This window comes from Balaenoptera musculus, chromosome 11 (assembly GCF_009873245.2).
Source record: "Balaenoptera musculus isolate JJ_BM4_2016_0621 chromosome 11, mBalMus1.pri.v3, whole genome shotgun sequence".
In the NCBI taxonomy this organism is placed as follows: domain Eukaryota; kingdom Metazoa; phylum Chordata; class Mammalia; order Artiodactyla; family Balaenopteridae; genus Balaenoptera; species Balaenoptera musculus.
Genome location: NC_045795.1, coordinates 98,205,104 through 98,223,273, shown reverse-complemented (window position 1 = coordinate 98,223,273; position 18,170 = coordinate 98,205,104). Strand labels below are relative to the sequence as shown.

The 18,170-nt window shown below is 40.0% G+C and overlaps 1 protein-coding gene across 6 annotated transcripts in view; it reads right to left on the bottom strand.

Moving 5' to 3' along the window:
* The window catches only part of ATG7 (autophagy related 7), a 334,957-nt gene that overhangs the window by 176,246 nt on the left and 140,541 nt on the right, over positions 1-18,170 (bottom strand). For all 6 annotated transcript variants that reach the window (XR_005021712.1, XM_036867771.1, XM_036867769.1 and 3 more), the window contains exons 11-15: positions 17,499-17,643; positions 12,326-12,484; positions 8,540-8,734; positions 5,451-5,654; positions 3,619-3,734 (exon numbers count right to left, since the gene is read on the bottom strand). Coding sequence is in view for 5 of the 6 variants with exons in the window: in XM_036867771.1 (XP_036723666.1) it covers positions 3,619-3,734; positions 5,451-5,654; positions 8,540-8,734; positions 12,326-12,484; positions 17,499-17,643 (819 nt within the window). In the remaining variant the exon portion in view is untranslated. The remainder of the gene's footprint in view (positions 1-3,618; positions 3,735-5,450; positions 5,655-8,539; positions 8,735-12,325; positions 12,485-17,498; positions 17,644-18,170) is intronic.

Here is an 18,170-nt window from a genome sequence, read left to right as displayed (position 1 = left end):
TTCTTTCCTGCCTGTATGACAAACAGCATAGCAGAGTGATTAAAAACAGAGTTTGGAGCCAAACTGGGCTGTGCTTAATCCCAGCTTTACTACTTATCAGCTACGTGAATTTCAGCAACTTAGTTATCTTCGCTATGCCTCAATTTCCCCATCAAAAATGGGACAGATAAGAGTTCTTTCCTAATCTGTCTGCTATGCGGATTAAATGAATTACTATTTGTAAAGTGCTTAGAATAATGCCTAGCACAACGTAAGCACTATGTAAGGGTTGAAAATAAGATAAATCACAATGCGTTTGTCACACAGTCAGGTGTAAATACCTGTTTGGCTCCACTCTGCCTTCACTATATCACACTCGACAGCACAGTCTCCAGCGGATATTGAGAGAGTCTTAAGTTGTTTATTAAGTTTTCTTTTGCTTCTCTCTTTTCTTCATTTTCTTTCCTTTCCTTTTCTCTTCTTTTCCTTCCTTCTTTCTTTTTCTAAATTACTGACTCTATTTTTTACAATTAATTTAATTTTTGTCTCACTTTTATTTATTATAAGATGAATTACTTCTGTTGTTTATAAGTCATAAAGTAAGATCTTCTCCTTGCTTGGAGAAGAGAGGGTGTCTAGACCACAATTGTGCTAATTTTTATATCTGTAATATAACATATATACAATGCGTTACACATAGAGACTACCGAAAGGCCCAAGGTCGAGTTGAAACAAAACACACCAGCCTACTCCCTGCCTTCCTCTCACATGCAAGCCTAACCCTATGAGTGCTTAATAAATTAAAAAATATTTTTATAACTGGTGTGGCATTGGTGGACTAAGTGGTCAGGACCAGTCCCCCCATTGAGAACAAATGGGAAAGCCAGACAAAGTATACAAACCTCTGTTTGAAAGCATCAGAGAGCTACCACAGCAGGGGAGAATTACAGAGCTAAGGTTTATAAGAGGAGGGAAGCCCACAGAGGTAAACCAGGCATTTGCAAGGGGAGTTTTCCCCCATAAAATGATTGCCAATGTCCAAAAGCAGTGGCCACAAGATCAGAAGCTGAACAGTGATACTCACTGACTCATGAGGCTGATGGGAAAATCCAGAGTTGAGGTCTGCCAATAAGGAGGAACCATGGAAAATATCCCAGGCTTTGGGTTGGGATCATACAGGGGTGCATCCTCAGACTAACGGTGAACCGGAAATAGATAAGCCCTAATTGGATAAAATGTTCTAGGATGGTAGTCCCCTTGGCCTAGCAGTTTGCCAGAAAGAAATGTAAATCACATCTCTGTAATTTTTCAAATATAATGTCCAGTACTCAATCAAATATAGCCAAGAAGATACAAGGAATTGAGGAAATTTAAATATTGATTGGATATGTGGTAATATTAGGGAATTGCCTTTTATTTGTATTTATATGTAAAAATAGTAAAGATACATACTAAAAAGATATATTTTTATGAATGAAAAGCTATGTCTTGGATTTGCTTTAAAATAAGTCAGTGGAAGGAGAAAAACTGTGGACAGTAGTACAGATAAATGATGACTGGTAATTGTTGAAGCTGGATGGTGCATACAAGATGGTTTCTACATATGTACACAAATTGTGTGTGTGTGTGTGTGTGTGAGAAAGAAGATATCTATATCTATATATCTATATCTATCTATCTATATATCTTTTCATATATATTTGAAATTTCCATAATGAAAAGGTTTTGTTTTTTAAAAAAAAAACCAAAACCAGGTATATGAGGAGACAATACATAACCAAAAGCCAATAAAAACAATAGACAATAGGAACAGGCTCATAGGAGATCCCATCAATGGACATAACTGATAAGGACTTAAAAGAAAAACATGATCAAATGTTCAAAGAATGAAAAAGACCAAAAATCACAATTTTAGCAGAGAAGGGGGGAAATGTATAAAATAAGATCAGATGGAAACTCTAAGAGTGAAACATATAATTATGAAATTTAAAACTCAATGGATGGTTTAAAACATAGACACAGAAGAAGGAAGAATTAGTAAACTGGAAGATAAGCCAAAACCAAGTAGCCAGACTGAAGTAAGGAAAGACAAAATTATGGAAAGTACAGAAAAGAGCATAGGCTGATTCTAACATGCAACTGGGGACTCAAAAGGAAAGAATCAAGAAAGGGGCAGAAGCAATGTTTTAGGAGATAATGGCTGAAAATTGTCCACAGTGGGTGAAAAACATCAAGCCACGGATTCAAGGGGCACTAAAAAGCACAATCAGAATAAATACAGAAATAGGTATACAATAATAAATAACAGAATTAGGTATGTATTCCCAACTTCTGAAAACCAAAAACAATGAGAAAATCTTAAAAGCAACTGAGGGTAGGGGAAGAGAGAGAAAAACAAACTGTATCAAAGGAGTAGCAACGAGATACACACCTTATTCCTCAACCAGGATAAGGGCAGCCAGAGACCACAGGAGTACACTCTCAACTTGCTAAAGGGAAATTACCACCAGTCTGGAATTCTGTACACAGCAAAAATAGCTTTCAAGCATAAAGATAAAGACATTTTTGGACAAACAAAAACTGAAATATCTTGGTCACTAGCATTTCTAAAGGCAATAATAAGGGTATTCTTCAGGCAGAAGGAAATGCCCTTGGATGGAAGCTCAAGGTCACAGAAAGAAATGAAAAGTAACAAAAAGGAAAATACTAGCAAAATGAAATGAATACCAACTATATAACAATAATAATATCTTCTAGGGTTTAAAATACATACAGAATTTTTTTAAATGAATGTGCAGACAGTACTGGGCGCCTGCCCAATCTATTCTCCACTTCTATCTCATCACAGTTTCATTGAGAGAGGCAACATGCCCAGCCAAAGGACTACATTTGTCCGTCTTCCTTGCAGTTACGAGTGCAAGGTCATGTGATATAGGAGTTTTAGAATCAATAAGTAAGTCTTCCCGGAGAGCCTTTTAAAAGGGGGCAGGCTCAGCTGAGCACAACTTTCATCCTTTGGTCATTCCTTTCCTCTTAAGTGTAACACAGAAGCAACACTGTTGGCAGAGCAGTCATCTTGTGACTACAGGTGACAAGCATAAGGAAGGGAGCTAAGAGTGGCCGAGTGAATGCTAAGGAAACAGTCCCTAATGGCATATCGGAGCCTTTGTACCAGCCCTGGAAGCTGCCTCTGAGCTTCTTGCCGCATGAGAAAAATCAAGCTGTACCCTTTTGGCTAAGTCACTTTAGATGGATCTGTTACATACAGCTAAATGCAATTTCTATCATACGTGATTCACGTATTGCCTTACAAATGCTCAGGGCTAAGGAGATCAAAACATATTAAGAGAATAGATGCATGAAGGTCCTAAGGCCACTACCAAAATTTTTATCCTTCCTTATTATCAGTTACGAATTAACTCTAGGAGAGTTCAGTTCCAGAAGGATGCAGAGATACAGCTCCAAAGATCACAATGACAAGTTCTCCAGGCCAAAGAATCAGACTGGTTTTTTTAAAATCTTGTTTTTTTGAGGATGGAAAGAGCAATAGAATTCTCAGAAAATTCAGACTGAGAAAAGGCCAAGGGAGATACAAAAGCTTTCTTTGTTTAAACACCCATCTCTAAAAGGCAAACTCACCCTTCTGGATGCTGCAAAACGGAAACCATCAATTCCACCGCCAGGGCTCCTGCAATCATGGCCAGTCCCGGACGACTCACAGTGCACTGCTGGTCCAAGGTCCGGTCTCTGGTTGACTACAGAGAAACAGTCACTGACGTGAATGCAAAGTTCTGTTCCGCCCAATGCCAGCTGAGTGAAGCATCAAACTCCTCCACAATAAAGCTCTATCACATACCAGACGCTCACTGTTGGCAAAGATCAGTCAGCCTCACATAATACCATTTCTTGCAAGTACCAAGAAAAACAAAATATACAAGTTAGGTAACTAAATAAGGTAATACGCTAAAGAGGGTTAGCAGTTATAAACAAATTAAAGATGGGGGACCTAGCTGCCTCATACACAGAGTGGCATCATGCACTCTTAACCGACTCAACTCTACTGTGCTTGTGAGTTGAGAGCCAGAGGCACAGAGAGGAAGAACGTTTGAACAGAGCAAATGGTCCTGCTCTGCCACCGTGACTGCGCTAACCCTCGGAGTGCCCGGGAGGTGGGAGCACTGCTCTGCTGTCCCCGCCATCCTCTGTTTCCATGTGCCCCTCACAGTGGAGGCATCTTGTCACCCTGAGCGTGATCTCAGGGCTTAAGAACAAGTATTTTTGCTACAATGTGGCTCCAAACACAAGCCTTCGTTAGTTCAACCTAAGAAATTCTAATTTTCCAACTCTGGGCAAATTTAAGGGGTTGTTAGGGATAACTTTGACTCTGAAATTTTTGCCTTATGAACAGATGTAACTTTACTGCAGCTGATCCTTAATCCTACTTGTTGGTAATAACGAAATAACAGGGTCAGCTGTATATTATAACCCATGATGGAGATAAAGCCACCCTTCTTCACATAAGAGGATATTTTTTTCTTTATACTGGGAAGATACAAAAGCCAGTCATCCAAAAGAGGTGTAAATTAGTAAGGAACAAGTTTTAATAGAAGGTGAAAATGGAGGGGAGGGTACAGACAACACCTCTGCTTTGTTTTACTAGAAGTGATCGCCTTTTCAGATGAAAGACCATTCCTGTTCACCCTGCTTCCATGGCAGCATTAAGAACACAGAACCTTACGTTGGAACAGTGTAGTGCTTGCTGCTCAGAGCACTTCCATGTTTGAACCACCGTGCACTGTTAATAGTCAGGGAAAGTATTCGTCCCCCCCGCTACTGGGGTTGGCAGATAAAATACAAGATGCCCGGTTAAATTTGAACTTTAAATAAACAACAAATAATCTTTTAGTATAAACAGATCTCGAATATTGCATGGGACATACTTATACTAAAATATTATTCGCTATTTACCTGAAATTCAGAGTTAACTGGAAATCCTGTATTTTGACATGCTGAGTCTGACAACCTTCTGGGCCTCAGTCCCATCCCGCAGAAGCACAGGGAGCCTAACAGACTTATCTGGAATTATCCCGTGAGGCAGTGTCCAAGCCTGGACTGCAGTCTGGGTCTTCAGACTCCTCATTTAACGCCCTCTTCACTAAGATACACACAGGATACAGCGCTAAGCGCTGCCAGGAACCAATCTAGCCTGCAGTTTCCCTGCTGAGCTTTCCATAAAAATGGTTTGTTGCTGCATTTACACTGGTGAACAGGGAAGAGCTGTACACAGTCGATGATGTCAAACAAGGCTCATAGAGGGATAAGGCCATGCCCCGCCCCCTCCCAAATGGAGAATTTTTCTCTTTGTTAAAAGACAATATCTGAATAGTCGTAAAGGAAAGAACTGGGTCTCTCCACTCTAGTGGGCAAGACGGTTGTAGGAAACATTTGGAATAACAAAGAAATCCACTTACATCTCCCGGGGCCACCACATCATTGCAGAAATAGCAGCCAAGTTTGTAGCCAGGGATGTTGGCAAAAAGTGATGGGCCCAGGAGGTCGGCAGGTGCCACAGGGTGGCTGGGACACAAGTCCCCGGCTCCCTGCTGCTTAGGCTTCTTCAGGCCATGTCTCATGACAACAAATGTGTCAAATCCCAAGGCAGCATTGATGACCAGCTGTGAGTTTCAAGGAATAAAATGCTAGAGTTAAGAGACACATATTTTAAGCCATGGTTAACTTCATATTTGGTCCACTTAAAAAATTTGTTTTATAAGTGTTTGCAATAAATGTTTGCATATGACTATAATTAGATTCTAGAAGCTAATGTTGCTAAAAGTTACCCAAGACTGAGGGCTTATTAAGTGCAAAAGACTTAACAAGTGATTAACATAAATTATCTCATTGGGTTTCATTTAAAATTCCCAGCAAACATTTCCTATTGACAGATGAGGATACTGAAAGTCAGAGAGGTTACTTCCATAACTTGCCCAAGGTCGCTTAGCTGGTAAAAGGTAGGTGTATAAAACTGTCTCGATAGTTCTCAAACCCATTCTTTCCAGCATTATGCTGTCCTCTGTCATTTCTACAGAGATTTTTTTTCATAATAGCTTTATTGAGATATAATTCACATACCATATAATTCACCCTCCACATAGGATTTTTTTTTGAATATTTTATTTCTTTCTTTTTTTTTATTAATTAATTAATTTATTTATTTTTGGCTGCATTGGGTCCTGGTTGCTGCGTGCAGGTTTTCTCTAGTTGCGGTGAGCGGGGGCCACTCCTCGCTGCGGTGCACGGGCCTCTCATTGCGGTGGCCTCCCCCGTTGCGGAGCGTGGGCTCCAGGCGTGCGGGCTTCAGTAGCTGTGGCTCGCGGGCTCTAGAGCGCAGGCTCAGTAGTTGTGGCACATGGGCTTCGCTGCTCCGTGGCGTGTGGGATCCTCCCAGACCAGGGCACGAACCCATGTTCCCTGCATTGGCAGGCGGATTCCCAACCACTGGGCCACCAGGGAAGCCGCCCACATAGGTTTTTGAGGACAATTTTTTTCATTTATACTGTAAGAAATTCTCTTAGTTGTAATTTAACTTATTCTCCCAAATTTATGGTTAGAGAGAAAGCTGGAAAAAAATCAAGGAAAACCATACCAGAAAAGAAAACAAAAATCACTCACAATCTCACAGCTCAATTACTATTAATAGTTTGAGGTATTTCCCTGTTATTTTCTCTCTTTCTCTCCCATTCCCTTCCTCCCTTTCTCCCTTCTTCTTGCCATCCTTTGATAAACATAGATATCTTTACATATATAAACATAGTTGATAAAAAATATATACAATATTATATCTTGCTTATTTAACATAATGTGGTATTTTCCGTGTTATTAAAATTCTTTGAAGACATAACCGTGAACGGCTGCATACTATTCCGTCACACATATGTACCATGATTTATGGGGTTGACCAAAAGGTTCGTTCCGTTTTTTCCTTAAGATGGCTCTAGGAGCACTTAGTTGTCTTTAACGTCATTCGAAACAATTTTGTTAGACTGTATGTGACAGCTGTCATATCAGCATGCGTTTAAAAATACTTATCAAAATTGGTGAATTTTTGTGTAGCCATTTTAATATTGAAGATGGAAGAAAAAAGGAACATTTTCAGCATATTATGCTTTGTCATTTCAAGAAAGGTAAAAACACAACCGAAACGCAAAGAAAAAGATCTATGCAGGGTATGGAGAAGGTGCTGTGACTGATCAAATGTGTCAAAAGTGGTTTGAGAAGTTTTGTGCTGGAGATTTCTTGCTGGACGACGCTCCACGGTCAGGTAAACCAGTTGAAGTTGATAGCGATCAAATTGAGACATTAATTGAGAACACTCAATGTTATACCACGCGGGAGATAGCCAACATACTCAAAATATCCAAATCAAGTGTTGAAAGTCATTTGCACCAGCTTGGTTATGTGAATGGCTCTGATGTTTGGGTTCCACGTAAGTTAAGCGAAAAAAACCTTCTTGACTGTATTTCCGCATGTGATTCTCTACTTAAACGTAATGAAAACGTTCCGTTTTTAAAACAAATTGTGACAGGCGATGAAAAGTAGATACTGTACAATAATGTGGAACGGAAGAGATCGTGGGCAAGCAAAATGAACCACCACCAACCACACCAAAGGCCCGTCTTCATCCAAAGAAGGTGATGTTGTGTATATGGTGGGATTGGAAGGGAGTCCTCTATTATGAGCTCCTTCTGGAAAACCAAACAATTAATTCCAACAAGTACTGCTCCCAGTTAGACCAACTGAAAGCAGCACTCAACGAAAAGCATCTGGAATTAGTCAACAGAAAACGCATAATCTTCCATCAGGATAACTCAAGACTGCATGTTTCTTTGATGACCAGGTAAAAACGGTTACAGCTTGGCTGGGAAGTTCTGATTCATCTGCCATATTCACCAGACATTGACCTTCAGATTTCCATTTATTTAGGTCTTTACAAAATTCTCTTAATGGAAAATTTCAATTCTGTGGAAGACTATAAAAGGCACCTGGAACAGTTCTTTGCTCAAAAAGATAAAAAGTTTGGGGAAGATGGAATTACGAAGTTGCCTGAAAAATGGCAGAAGGTAGTGGAACAAAAGGGTGAATACGTTGTTCAATAAAGTTCTTGGTGAAAATGAAAAATGTGTCTTTTATTTTTACTTAAAACTGAAGGCACTTTTTGGCCAACCCAGTGTTTAACCCTTCAGTTCTTTTGGCCCTTGAAGCTGTCACTGACCCAACAGTAGTGAATGAGGCAAAATCTTTGCCCTCTTGGAGCTTACATTCTATTGTAAGTAGAGTGTCCCTTCCAGTAAAGGACCTCACAGGGTGGTTATGAAAATTAAACAGTAAAGGGTAACAATTATGCTGGATGATGGTGCATAAGGCAGAGACAGTCTCTGGAGGAAGCCCTCTTGTACCAGGTCACTGGGCCACACAAAGCACCCCCTGCTCTGGAGGACTGGGTACACTTCCCCCTGGGGAGATGATGCATTAAGTCACCACCAGAGGACCCACACTCTACCTTCCTCTTGCTCGCGGCGATGACGGCGGGCAGCCATCGGCTCTCCCGGGTGTCCATCAGCAGGAACACGACATCATGGCCTTCGACGAGCTGCTCCAGCCGCTCTACATCCCTGCGGGCCTGCTCCAGGGTGACGCTGGAGAAGTTCACTGGGTGTCCCGGCATGGGGATGCTCATGTTGAACCCTCTGGCGTTCTGGGGACACACCAGAGAGAGGGGGGTCTGAAGCAAAGGGACAGGCGGGATCTCAGAGCCCGCATCTCCTGGTCACCGCAGGCGTGCACGCACGGTCACTTACAGCCTGAAGTCTCTCCGTCATGACCACTCTGCCTTAGCCTTCTGCTGCCTGTGCCCCCAACCCTCTTCACCTCTTCAACCTAGACCACCCTTTCCCGTCACCCAGGGTCCCTGAAGCTGGACAGAGCAGCAAACAGAGACACACGGATCCTAGTTCCAAAGTGGGTGGGGGGCACTTCCCACGTGAGAAAAGGTGAACACTGGAGAAAACTGTGTACCTTTGGCTCTTTCCTACAATCTGAGGCCAAGAAACTTCATCAAAATGCCCTCTGCCTGCCTAAGTCCCTCCATCCAGCCAGGCTGTCTCCCCCCACTTGTTCCCAAGCTGCCCTCCCCTCCCCTTCCTTATGGTAGAATACCTCCAAATGGGATGTTAGAACAAAAATAATTTAATAAATTCATGTAAGATTAGAATGACTGCTAGTCTTGCCTTAATCTTCTTAGGGGTATACGCACTAAAAACAAACAAAACCCTCAAAACCAAAAAACTCTACTTGCTGCCTTGAACTAGAAAACTGACTTAGGAGTGTATAGATATTTGTTTGGGGGGTGGGTGACAGCTATGTGTGGTAGTGAAGCTTCATTTCCTGTCCAAAAGCAGAAGCTGCCCAGCAACCTGGGTTCTCTTTGAGTGTGGGGACTCAGGATTTCTCATGGGGGCTTTAGAACAGCTCTGTAATTTACCTTTTGTCCCCTGCTGGCTCCACAATGTCTTGGCAGATGAATTGTGAGTCACAAAGGAGTGCCAATGGGCTAAAAAGTGTCTGCATGCAATAAATTGGGACAAACACTTCTTTCTGAGACCACAGTCTTTCACTACATATTGTTCAGTGTCTGAAGAGTCATTTTATATAGTCTATCCAGGTGCAGAACGTTTAGGTGCATAATGGTAGGAGAGCTAGTCTATCAGTTACTCTTCAGGGTTGGAAGCAGATGTCCAGAGCTGGGTTTTAAAACCCCTAGTGTGGCTCCACAATCCTACATTTTATTGCCTTACCTTTGGGGGAAAAAAAATGGTGACTTCAAATAGTTATTTGATTTATTAAAGTCAGGTTTTTTCCTATTCAATTAATTCAACCCCAGGATTAGGCATGGTATTTGTAGCCGAGCAGTTCTTTTCATGTCTTCTTCACTTAGGACTAGCCTTCTGTCCATGGCCTGGTGTAAGGAGGGTGATGAGTAAATATTTGTTGAATGAAAATATCAACAATATTGATTGTTGAACACTAAGTTGAACATACAAAGAAAATTACATAAGCCTGGCTAACCAATAAGTGAAACAGTTTCACAAGTACTTTTCACGAACTTGATGAACTACACTAGTACTTAGATGCATTCTGTGTTATCTATTATTACTTATAAGGCATGAAGGATAAAAGTATAAGAGACCTGGCTCCCAGTGGTAAGGAATGCATAATCCAATAGGTAAGATGGAGTAACATGATGTAAGTGCTGAGGAAGAGGCTTGATCCTGGTAGGCTGATGTTTTCAGGAAAAGGTGAACTTGATCTCTAAGGCCCAGCACGACCTGGCCTTTGCTGACGCCCTAGCTCTGTGTCTTTCTTGACCTCCATGCTTCAGCTAGCCTGGTTTTCTTTCAGTCCACAAAGGCAGCATGCTGCTTCCTACCTCAGGCCTCTGCACAAACAGCTCTGCCCCCACTTGGTCTAGCTAACTCCCACCCATGCTTCAGGACTTAGCTTCCTCAAGGAAGCCTGGTTTAGGTCAGGCCTACCTGTTAAACATTCTCACAGCAACTGAGCTCCTGCCTCGTGCACTTATTACAAGTGTAACCGTTTAGGAAATTAGTTTATTGACCATGCCCCCATCTAGACTTGAAGTTCTATGCAAGGGAGGGGGAACTTTGTCTGCCTTTTTCCCCAGTCCCTAGCACACAGTAGGCCTTAAATAAATATGTGACAAGTGAGCAAGTCATAGAATAACTGAACAAATAAACAGGGGGAACTGCATTGGGTCATAGACCATGGCTAGGATTTGGGCAAGCAAAACTTTCAGGCAGAGCTCAGATTCAAAGCCAGGTCTGTCTGGGCCCAGAGGGCAGTTCACGATACTCTCTGGTGATAGAATGAATTATTCTTCCTGACTGTGCACTGCCTCCCTCTAGTAGAATTATATGTCCATGCCCTTTGCCATACGACTTTGCAGGGCCTCCCACTAGGAAGGCAGGGTATACTGACCAACCCCATTGACTTAGGGCCTGGCCCTGTGACTAGCTCTAGCAATGGAGATGGAGGACACGGCACAGTGCCATTTCTGAGCTGAGACTTTAACAGGTATAGGTATGGTAAGCCTCACCAACTCCTTTACACTTCTACCTTCCACCATAAGAAGAGTAGGACCAGCTGACTGTTGCTCCTGGAGCGTAGATTTTGAAATAATGACATATAGAGCAGATTGGAACCTGACTCGAAGCCTGAGTCCAGCCTAGCCTACAGCTAAGCTATGGCTAACCTGCAGACCCATGAGCATGAAATGATGTTTACGATCGTAAGCCGTTTAGATGTTGGGAGTATGTGATATGCAATGTTGTCACAGCAGAAACCTAACCAAGATGCCTCCTCAATGATGGGGTGTAACTTATTCTTATCTCTTCTGGCATCCAGCACCTCACTGGGTACAGTGGGTGTTCAATCAATACTGTTCAATTAAACCCAATAAATGACATTCCTCTGGTACGCTGATGAAATGGGCAAAACAGTCAAAGTTGCTTTTAAAGCAAAGACTGTTAAAATGAATGAATCTAATGCTGAGTGACTAAACAGAGAAATTTTGAGAAAGCAGGTTTTTTATTTTTAGCCAGGGCCAAGAGTCTCTTGTGGCACTTTAAGTACAAACAGATACTTCGGAGACACCTAATCTAACCTCTGTCACATAAATTGATTAAGCATGCAAGATGCAGAATGTCTTTTGCTGGATGACCTCAAAAACATGGGCAAGATTTTGAATCAAATGAGCTGAATGACTTGCCTCACTGTTTTTAAAGTAAACGATGAAAGTCAAAAATAAGAAGCAGCTGGAATAAAAAGCTAAACGTTAGCCAGATCTTTCTTCTGCAGACTTACATTCAATTTAATTTCATAAACCTGTACTAACTATCAAGTATTCTGGTGATGAGGAAAATAATATCCTACATCTGAGCCACCATAAATCCCTTTGGAACAAGGCAGTATCTAAAAATATTCGTACCCCAAATTCCTCAACTCAGATAATGCTTTGCAACTTATAAAACATTCTTTTCATGTACTCTTCATTTTATTTTCATAATAATATATGAGAGTTTTGTTTTGTTCTTGTAATCGGCACCTCTGAGATGAGGAAACAGAGGTTCGGCCACATGATGAGGGCCTGGTAGTAAGTGACAGATGTCTGACTCCCTTTCACCAATACCACAGGGCCTCATTCCCCAAGACTTAAACACTGAAAGATCCAGGAGAAAACCTCAGACATTCTCAAACAGCATCGACGTACCACTCCGGGGAATATTTTCTGGAGCCGGTCTGCTGCAGCCAGGGCCTTGGGCTTACCACCCGCCAGGCAATCTTCAAATTCATACAGAGGCTGCCTCACAGGGTTGGAATAGGAGATCTTGGCATTGTCCACAAATGTGATGTGTCTGACGCCCCAACCCTGCATGGAAACAGGAGATCATGGTGTGTTTCTGATGAACATTTCACAGGGTGTCTCCCTTGAAATCCCTAAAAGGGGTTTTACTTTGGAGCAGCTTGGGAACCTCGAAATACAGGAAACTCCAGAAATTGAGTTGTGCAAATTCAGTTTTTGACAGTGTCAACTTCCTTTAAAAGACAAAATAATTATACACACAGTGCCTGGCTTCCTACAGTAATGGGACTAAGAAATGTCATTGTGGGTCTGACTAATAATTCATTATTTTTGACAGTGGCACCAGAGGAAGCTTTGGGGGTGAGTCCCATAAGAACTGTCCCTGTTACTGTCTTAAAAGGATTAGCAAGAGCCACCCAGTGTCCTTGTTTCCTTGAATGACTAAGTAAGCATAAGTAACGGCTCATCCTAAAATTCACTTAAAGCCTGAATTAGCTCCTCGTAAAAGTGACTTATAAGTTATTTCCAATTGTATAACATCATAGAAGATTTTGTACTTTTTCTCCAAGAGGCAAAGCCCTTATTAATATTCTGGAATGTAGGGGACAATTCTACATTCTCAGAAATAGTTTTCATGATTTCATACACTTCAATTCCATCTCCTATGAAGTCTTATAGAACCACATGATTTTAAAATTAGATAGGCTCTTTAAAATCTTTAGTTCAATTACTTTATTTTACAGATACAGAAACTGAAGCCCAGAAAAGATAAGCGACGTATCTTAGGTCATAGATCTGGTTAATGGTGGGGAGGAAATGAGACCCCCAGAGTGGCAACCAAATGAAGATGCCTACTTTCTGGGGCGAGATGGGGTATGTGTATTTCGGTAAATCATAAACAAGCACAGTGATGTAAGAGAAGCCCTGCCAGGACTGGCTGCAGAGTTAAGAGTCTGATCTCTGTCTTATTTCAATATCCTTCCATTAGGGACTTTGAAATTCAGTTAGTCTGATGATTCCAGGGGCACAGTCAACAACAACCCAAGACTCACTGTCGGGGTGGAGGATGATGGGCCAGAATCCACTCTTTTGAAAGCATAGTTTAAGTCGGCTGTTTGTTTTGAAGCCCACTGGTAACTTTGGTCTACCCACCCAGTTTTATAAGTGACTTTCACCAGGTAAGCAAACTATCATGGAGGGGGAATAAAGGTATGGAAAATCCAAAAGTCACTGGTGCTTGGCTTGGGGATATTTATTTCGGGAGTATTTTTGCATTCCTTAAAGCAACGCTGAGTGGAGAGCAAGGAAGGCAGTCTGGGAACATGCTTGGCGGTGGGAAGAAAGCTACGTAAATTACAAACATGCCACAGGTTAGTCACATGCATGTGGACTCTCACACTTAACTTTCGGTTTCCTGGAATGCTACACAGTTTAAATGGCTAATCTGTAAAGATTAAAGAAAATTACAATACTCAATGCTGGTGAGGATGGGGTGATGAAAAAACTATTTTACTGATTGAGAATGTAAACTGGTATAATTCTTCTGGAAAGCAATTTGGCAATAGGTTTCTAGAACTTTTTAAATGTTCATATCCTTTGACCTACTTCCAGCAATCTATTTTAGGAAATAATCTGAAAAACTGACAAAAATGCAATCACAAAGATGTTCTCTGTAACATAATTTAGAGTTGTAAAAAACTAGAAACAATGTTAATGCCTAACATTAGGGGAATGTCACAGTAAATCATGTTTCATCATACAAGAAGGCATATTCTACAGCCATTAAGAAAGCTTTTTAGGTATCCTTTTTAATGACATGAGAAAGTGTTTACAATGTTAATTGTTAAAAGCAAGGGGCATTTTTGTATATCAAATAAGATTTTTAAATATACATTAAACAAACACTGAAAAGAAATAAGTGAAAATGTAGTCAAAAAATGGGTCTTCTTTTCTTGCTTTACAACTCTTATACTCTACAAATTTTCTACAATGGGTCTATAATGACTTTATAATTTTAAAAATGCTAAGAAAACTTAAGTACCTAATTCTGGAAGTTAGGAAAAGAATGAAATAAATTCCACAAAAAAGGAGGAGGAAATGAATAAAGATAAAAGTAAATATTAATGAATCTGGAAGCAAAACAAAACAAAAACAAAAATTATGGAATAAAGAGATCAAGGATTTAGTTCTCTGGAAAGACTGATAAAATAGACAAGCCTCTCTGGCAAGTCTGAAAAAGAGGAAAAAAAGAGAAAACACAAATATTCAACATTAGGAATAAGGAGAGATAAAAAAAGAGGATAAAGAGAAGATTTAAAAGTTGGTAAGAAGGACTTCCCTGGTGGCGCAGTGGTTTAAGAATCTGCCTGCCAAAGCAGGGGACATGGGTTCAAGCCCTGGTCCAGGAAGATCCCTCATGCCGGGGAGCAACTAAGCCCGTGTGCCACAACTACTGAGCCTGCACTCTAGAGCCCATGAGCCACAACTACTGAAGCCCGCGCGCCTAAAGCCCGTTCTCCACAACAAGGGAAGCCACTGCAATAAGAAGCCTGCGCACCACAACGAAGAGTAGCCCCTGCTCTCTGCAACTAGAGAAAGCCTGCGCGCAGCAACGAAGACCCAACACGGCCAAAAAAGAAATAGAGAAATAAATTTATTTTAAAAAAATGAAATAAAATAAAAGATGGTAAGAGAATACCACATGTATTTTATATCAATTAATTTTCAAATTTAGATGAAATGGATGATTTTCTAGGAAAACGTGACTAAACTGACTCAGAAGAGGTATAAAATCTAAAAAGGTCAATGACTATAGAAACATTTGTAAAAGTTCCCAAAGATTCCCTGCCCTCACTGCCAACAAAATTCCAAAAGGCACCAGGCCCAGATGGATTTATAACTGAATTTTACCAAACCATCAGGGAACAGATAAGTCATACACTTAAACCGTCCTGGAGCACAGAAAAAGGCAGAAAGTTTTATTTTATAAAAGTAGCATAACTCAGCTCTAAGATATACGACACCACAAAGAAAAGGAAAAAACATTACTATAAACCAACTTGACTTATGAATGCATATGTAAAACCTAGCAATAAAACCTTATCAGTTGAATCCCATAGTATATTAGAAGAATAACATACCATGAACAAATAGGGTTTTTTCCAGGAATGCTCAACATTAGAATACTATTATCTTGATAGATGTATTTGATAAAGCTCAACAATCATTTCTGATGTAAACTCATAGTAAACTAGAAATAAAAATCTGCCTCCTTAATTTATAAAAGAGCATTAGCAGAAACCAATATCACATATCAAAATTAAAGGGAAAAACAAGAAGTTTCTCATTAAAGTCAGTGACAAAATGAGGATGCCAACTCTCCCCACTATTCCTCAGCAAAACCATGGAGTCCTAGCCAATCCTAGAAATAGGTATAAACGTTGGTGAGGAACACTTATCAACCTAGAAAATTCTAAAGAATCAACCAAAAAACTAATATAACTAAGAAAGTTTAGAAAGATGGCCAGATAGAATATCTTTCCTATATATCCCAATAATAGTCAACTGGAAAATTTAGTGGGAGGAACATATCTTTAAAAGAAAAAAACCAATTAAACATGTGAACATAAACTAAATAAGGCATGTGTGAGACCTAAATAAAGAAAATGCTACAAAGATGATCTAAATAATTTAAGAGATATACAATGCTTCTGGAACTAAGCATCAATATTGTAAAGATGTCAATCCTTCCCAATTTATCTATAAATTCATTGTAATTTGAGTTAAAGCTGTGAGTAATAATGCAGGAACAAATGGAATGATGGAACAAAACAGAATCCAAAAAGAGACTCGGGTACATAAGGAGATTTAGTATTTGATAAAGGTGGAAAAATGATGATTTGTATTATTGAACGAATGCCATTCAATCAAATGACTATCCACTTTGTGGAAAAAAAGTTAGATATTTAACTCTCATCATAAAACAAAAATAAATTCCACATTGATGAAGATCTAAACATAAAAACAAGAGTTCTGTAAACCATAAAGAAAAAGATTGACATATTTAATAACATCAAATTTTTAAAAACCTTTATGTGGCTAAAGGTAACTTAAATTGAGAAAAATATTTGCATTATATTACAGAAAAAAGGTTAATATCCATTAAAAAAAGAACTCCTAGTCAATATATAAGAAACAAAGCCCAAAGGACATGAATAGAAGAAATAAAACTCACAAAAGAAATAAAATTAAATACTAACCCTCACTAATTAAAGAAATGCAAATTTAAAAGCTCTGTTTTACATTCTCTCTAACACAGTAATTCTACTTCTAGGGCTTTTTTCCTAAAGAAATAATCCCATGGACATGTAAAGATGTAAGAATGTTCATTTCAACAGCATCTCTAAAAGAAAAATATGCTGAAATTGATTAAATAAATTGAGGACAAGACATATAATAAAATCCTACATATACATAATATGGAACACATAGAAAGAGAACCACAATTATTGTTATATTAAGTTAAAAATAAAAGCGTGCTATAGACAGTATGCTATGATCCAATTTTTGTAAATATAAATAAATAAATAAGTAAGAGCAAAGATGACAAATCTCTCTCGCTGCATTTGCACATGCCTACGAAAACTTCAGGGAAAGACGCTGTGTAATAATCTGTGAAGTCTGCTTAATTCTGGTAAGTGACTTGGGATGGGAGTGGAGGGAGAGTTCCTGTTTCTACCTTATAATAAAAGCATGTATTCCTTTTATACTTAAAGAGATACTGAGAAAAAAAAGGGAGGGAGACAGGGAGGAAAAAGAGAAGGGAGGGAGGGAGAGAGAATAGGGGGAGTCTGGGAGAGAGAAGGCACTCAGGTGTAGTCGTCGCTTGGTATCCGTGGGGGACTGGTTCCAGGAGCCCCTGGGGATACCAAAATCCACAGATGCTCAAGTCCCTTACATAAAATACAAAGCCCTCCATATCTTCGGATGCGAAACCCACAGGTATGGAAGGTGGACTGTATAGTGAAATAAGAAGAGAAGCCACAGCTTTAGAGGTAACATCTGACCCCCACAAACTTACCATCAATGTCCTGGCTACATTACAACCCAAGGTGCCAGCTCCGAGCAGCAGACACTTGACAGACACAACCTTGTCTAAGTCCAAAGTAGGGACCAATCTCCAACACATCAATTTGAGATTTAGATCCACTGATGACTCAGCTAACCTAGAAAATGAGAGAATTACTTATTTATTTAGTCAGTCACTCATTTATGCCCCAATCTTGTCCTTTTTAGATAGAAAGTAGCTGTATGAGAAAATAAGAAACAAATATTATGGAAATTAGTATCGAAGGAAAAGTAAAACAAAGCTTGAGGGTGAGCGAGGAGGAGAAAGGTGACCACACAGAACGCATGCCACCATTATCCTCTGCAATTGCACAGTGATGGGCCACCAATCTGATCCTGAGCTCCCAGCAGCCAAGGTGAAATGGGAAGCATGACCAGGTGTAGGAGTTACTGTGTCCAGGAATAAAAACACACCAGCCGCTTCTGAGGAAAGATCTTCCTAATACTGAAAACAGAGAAATTTCCGTCTCCTCAATAAAGGGGGTACTTACATCATGCCTTCAATACAGTACTGGTTTCTGTGAAATTTCTTATAATGTCCTTCAGTGTAGGCTAATGGACAAAATCAAAGGGCAATGAATAAAGAACTAAAAGGTGGTGTAGGTACACAGGTCTGAGAGTCTGA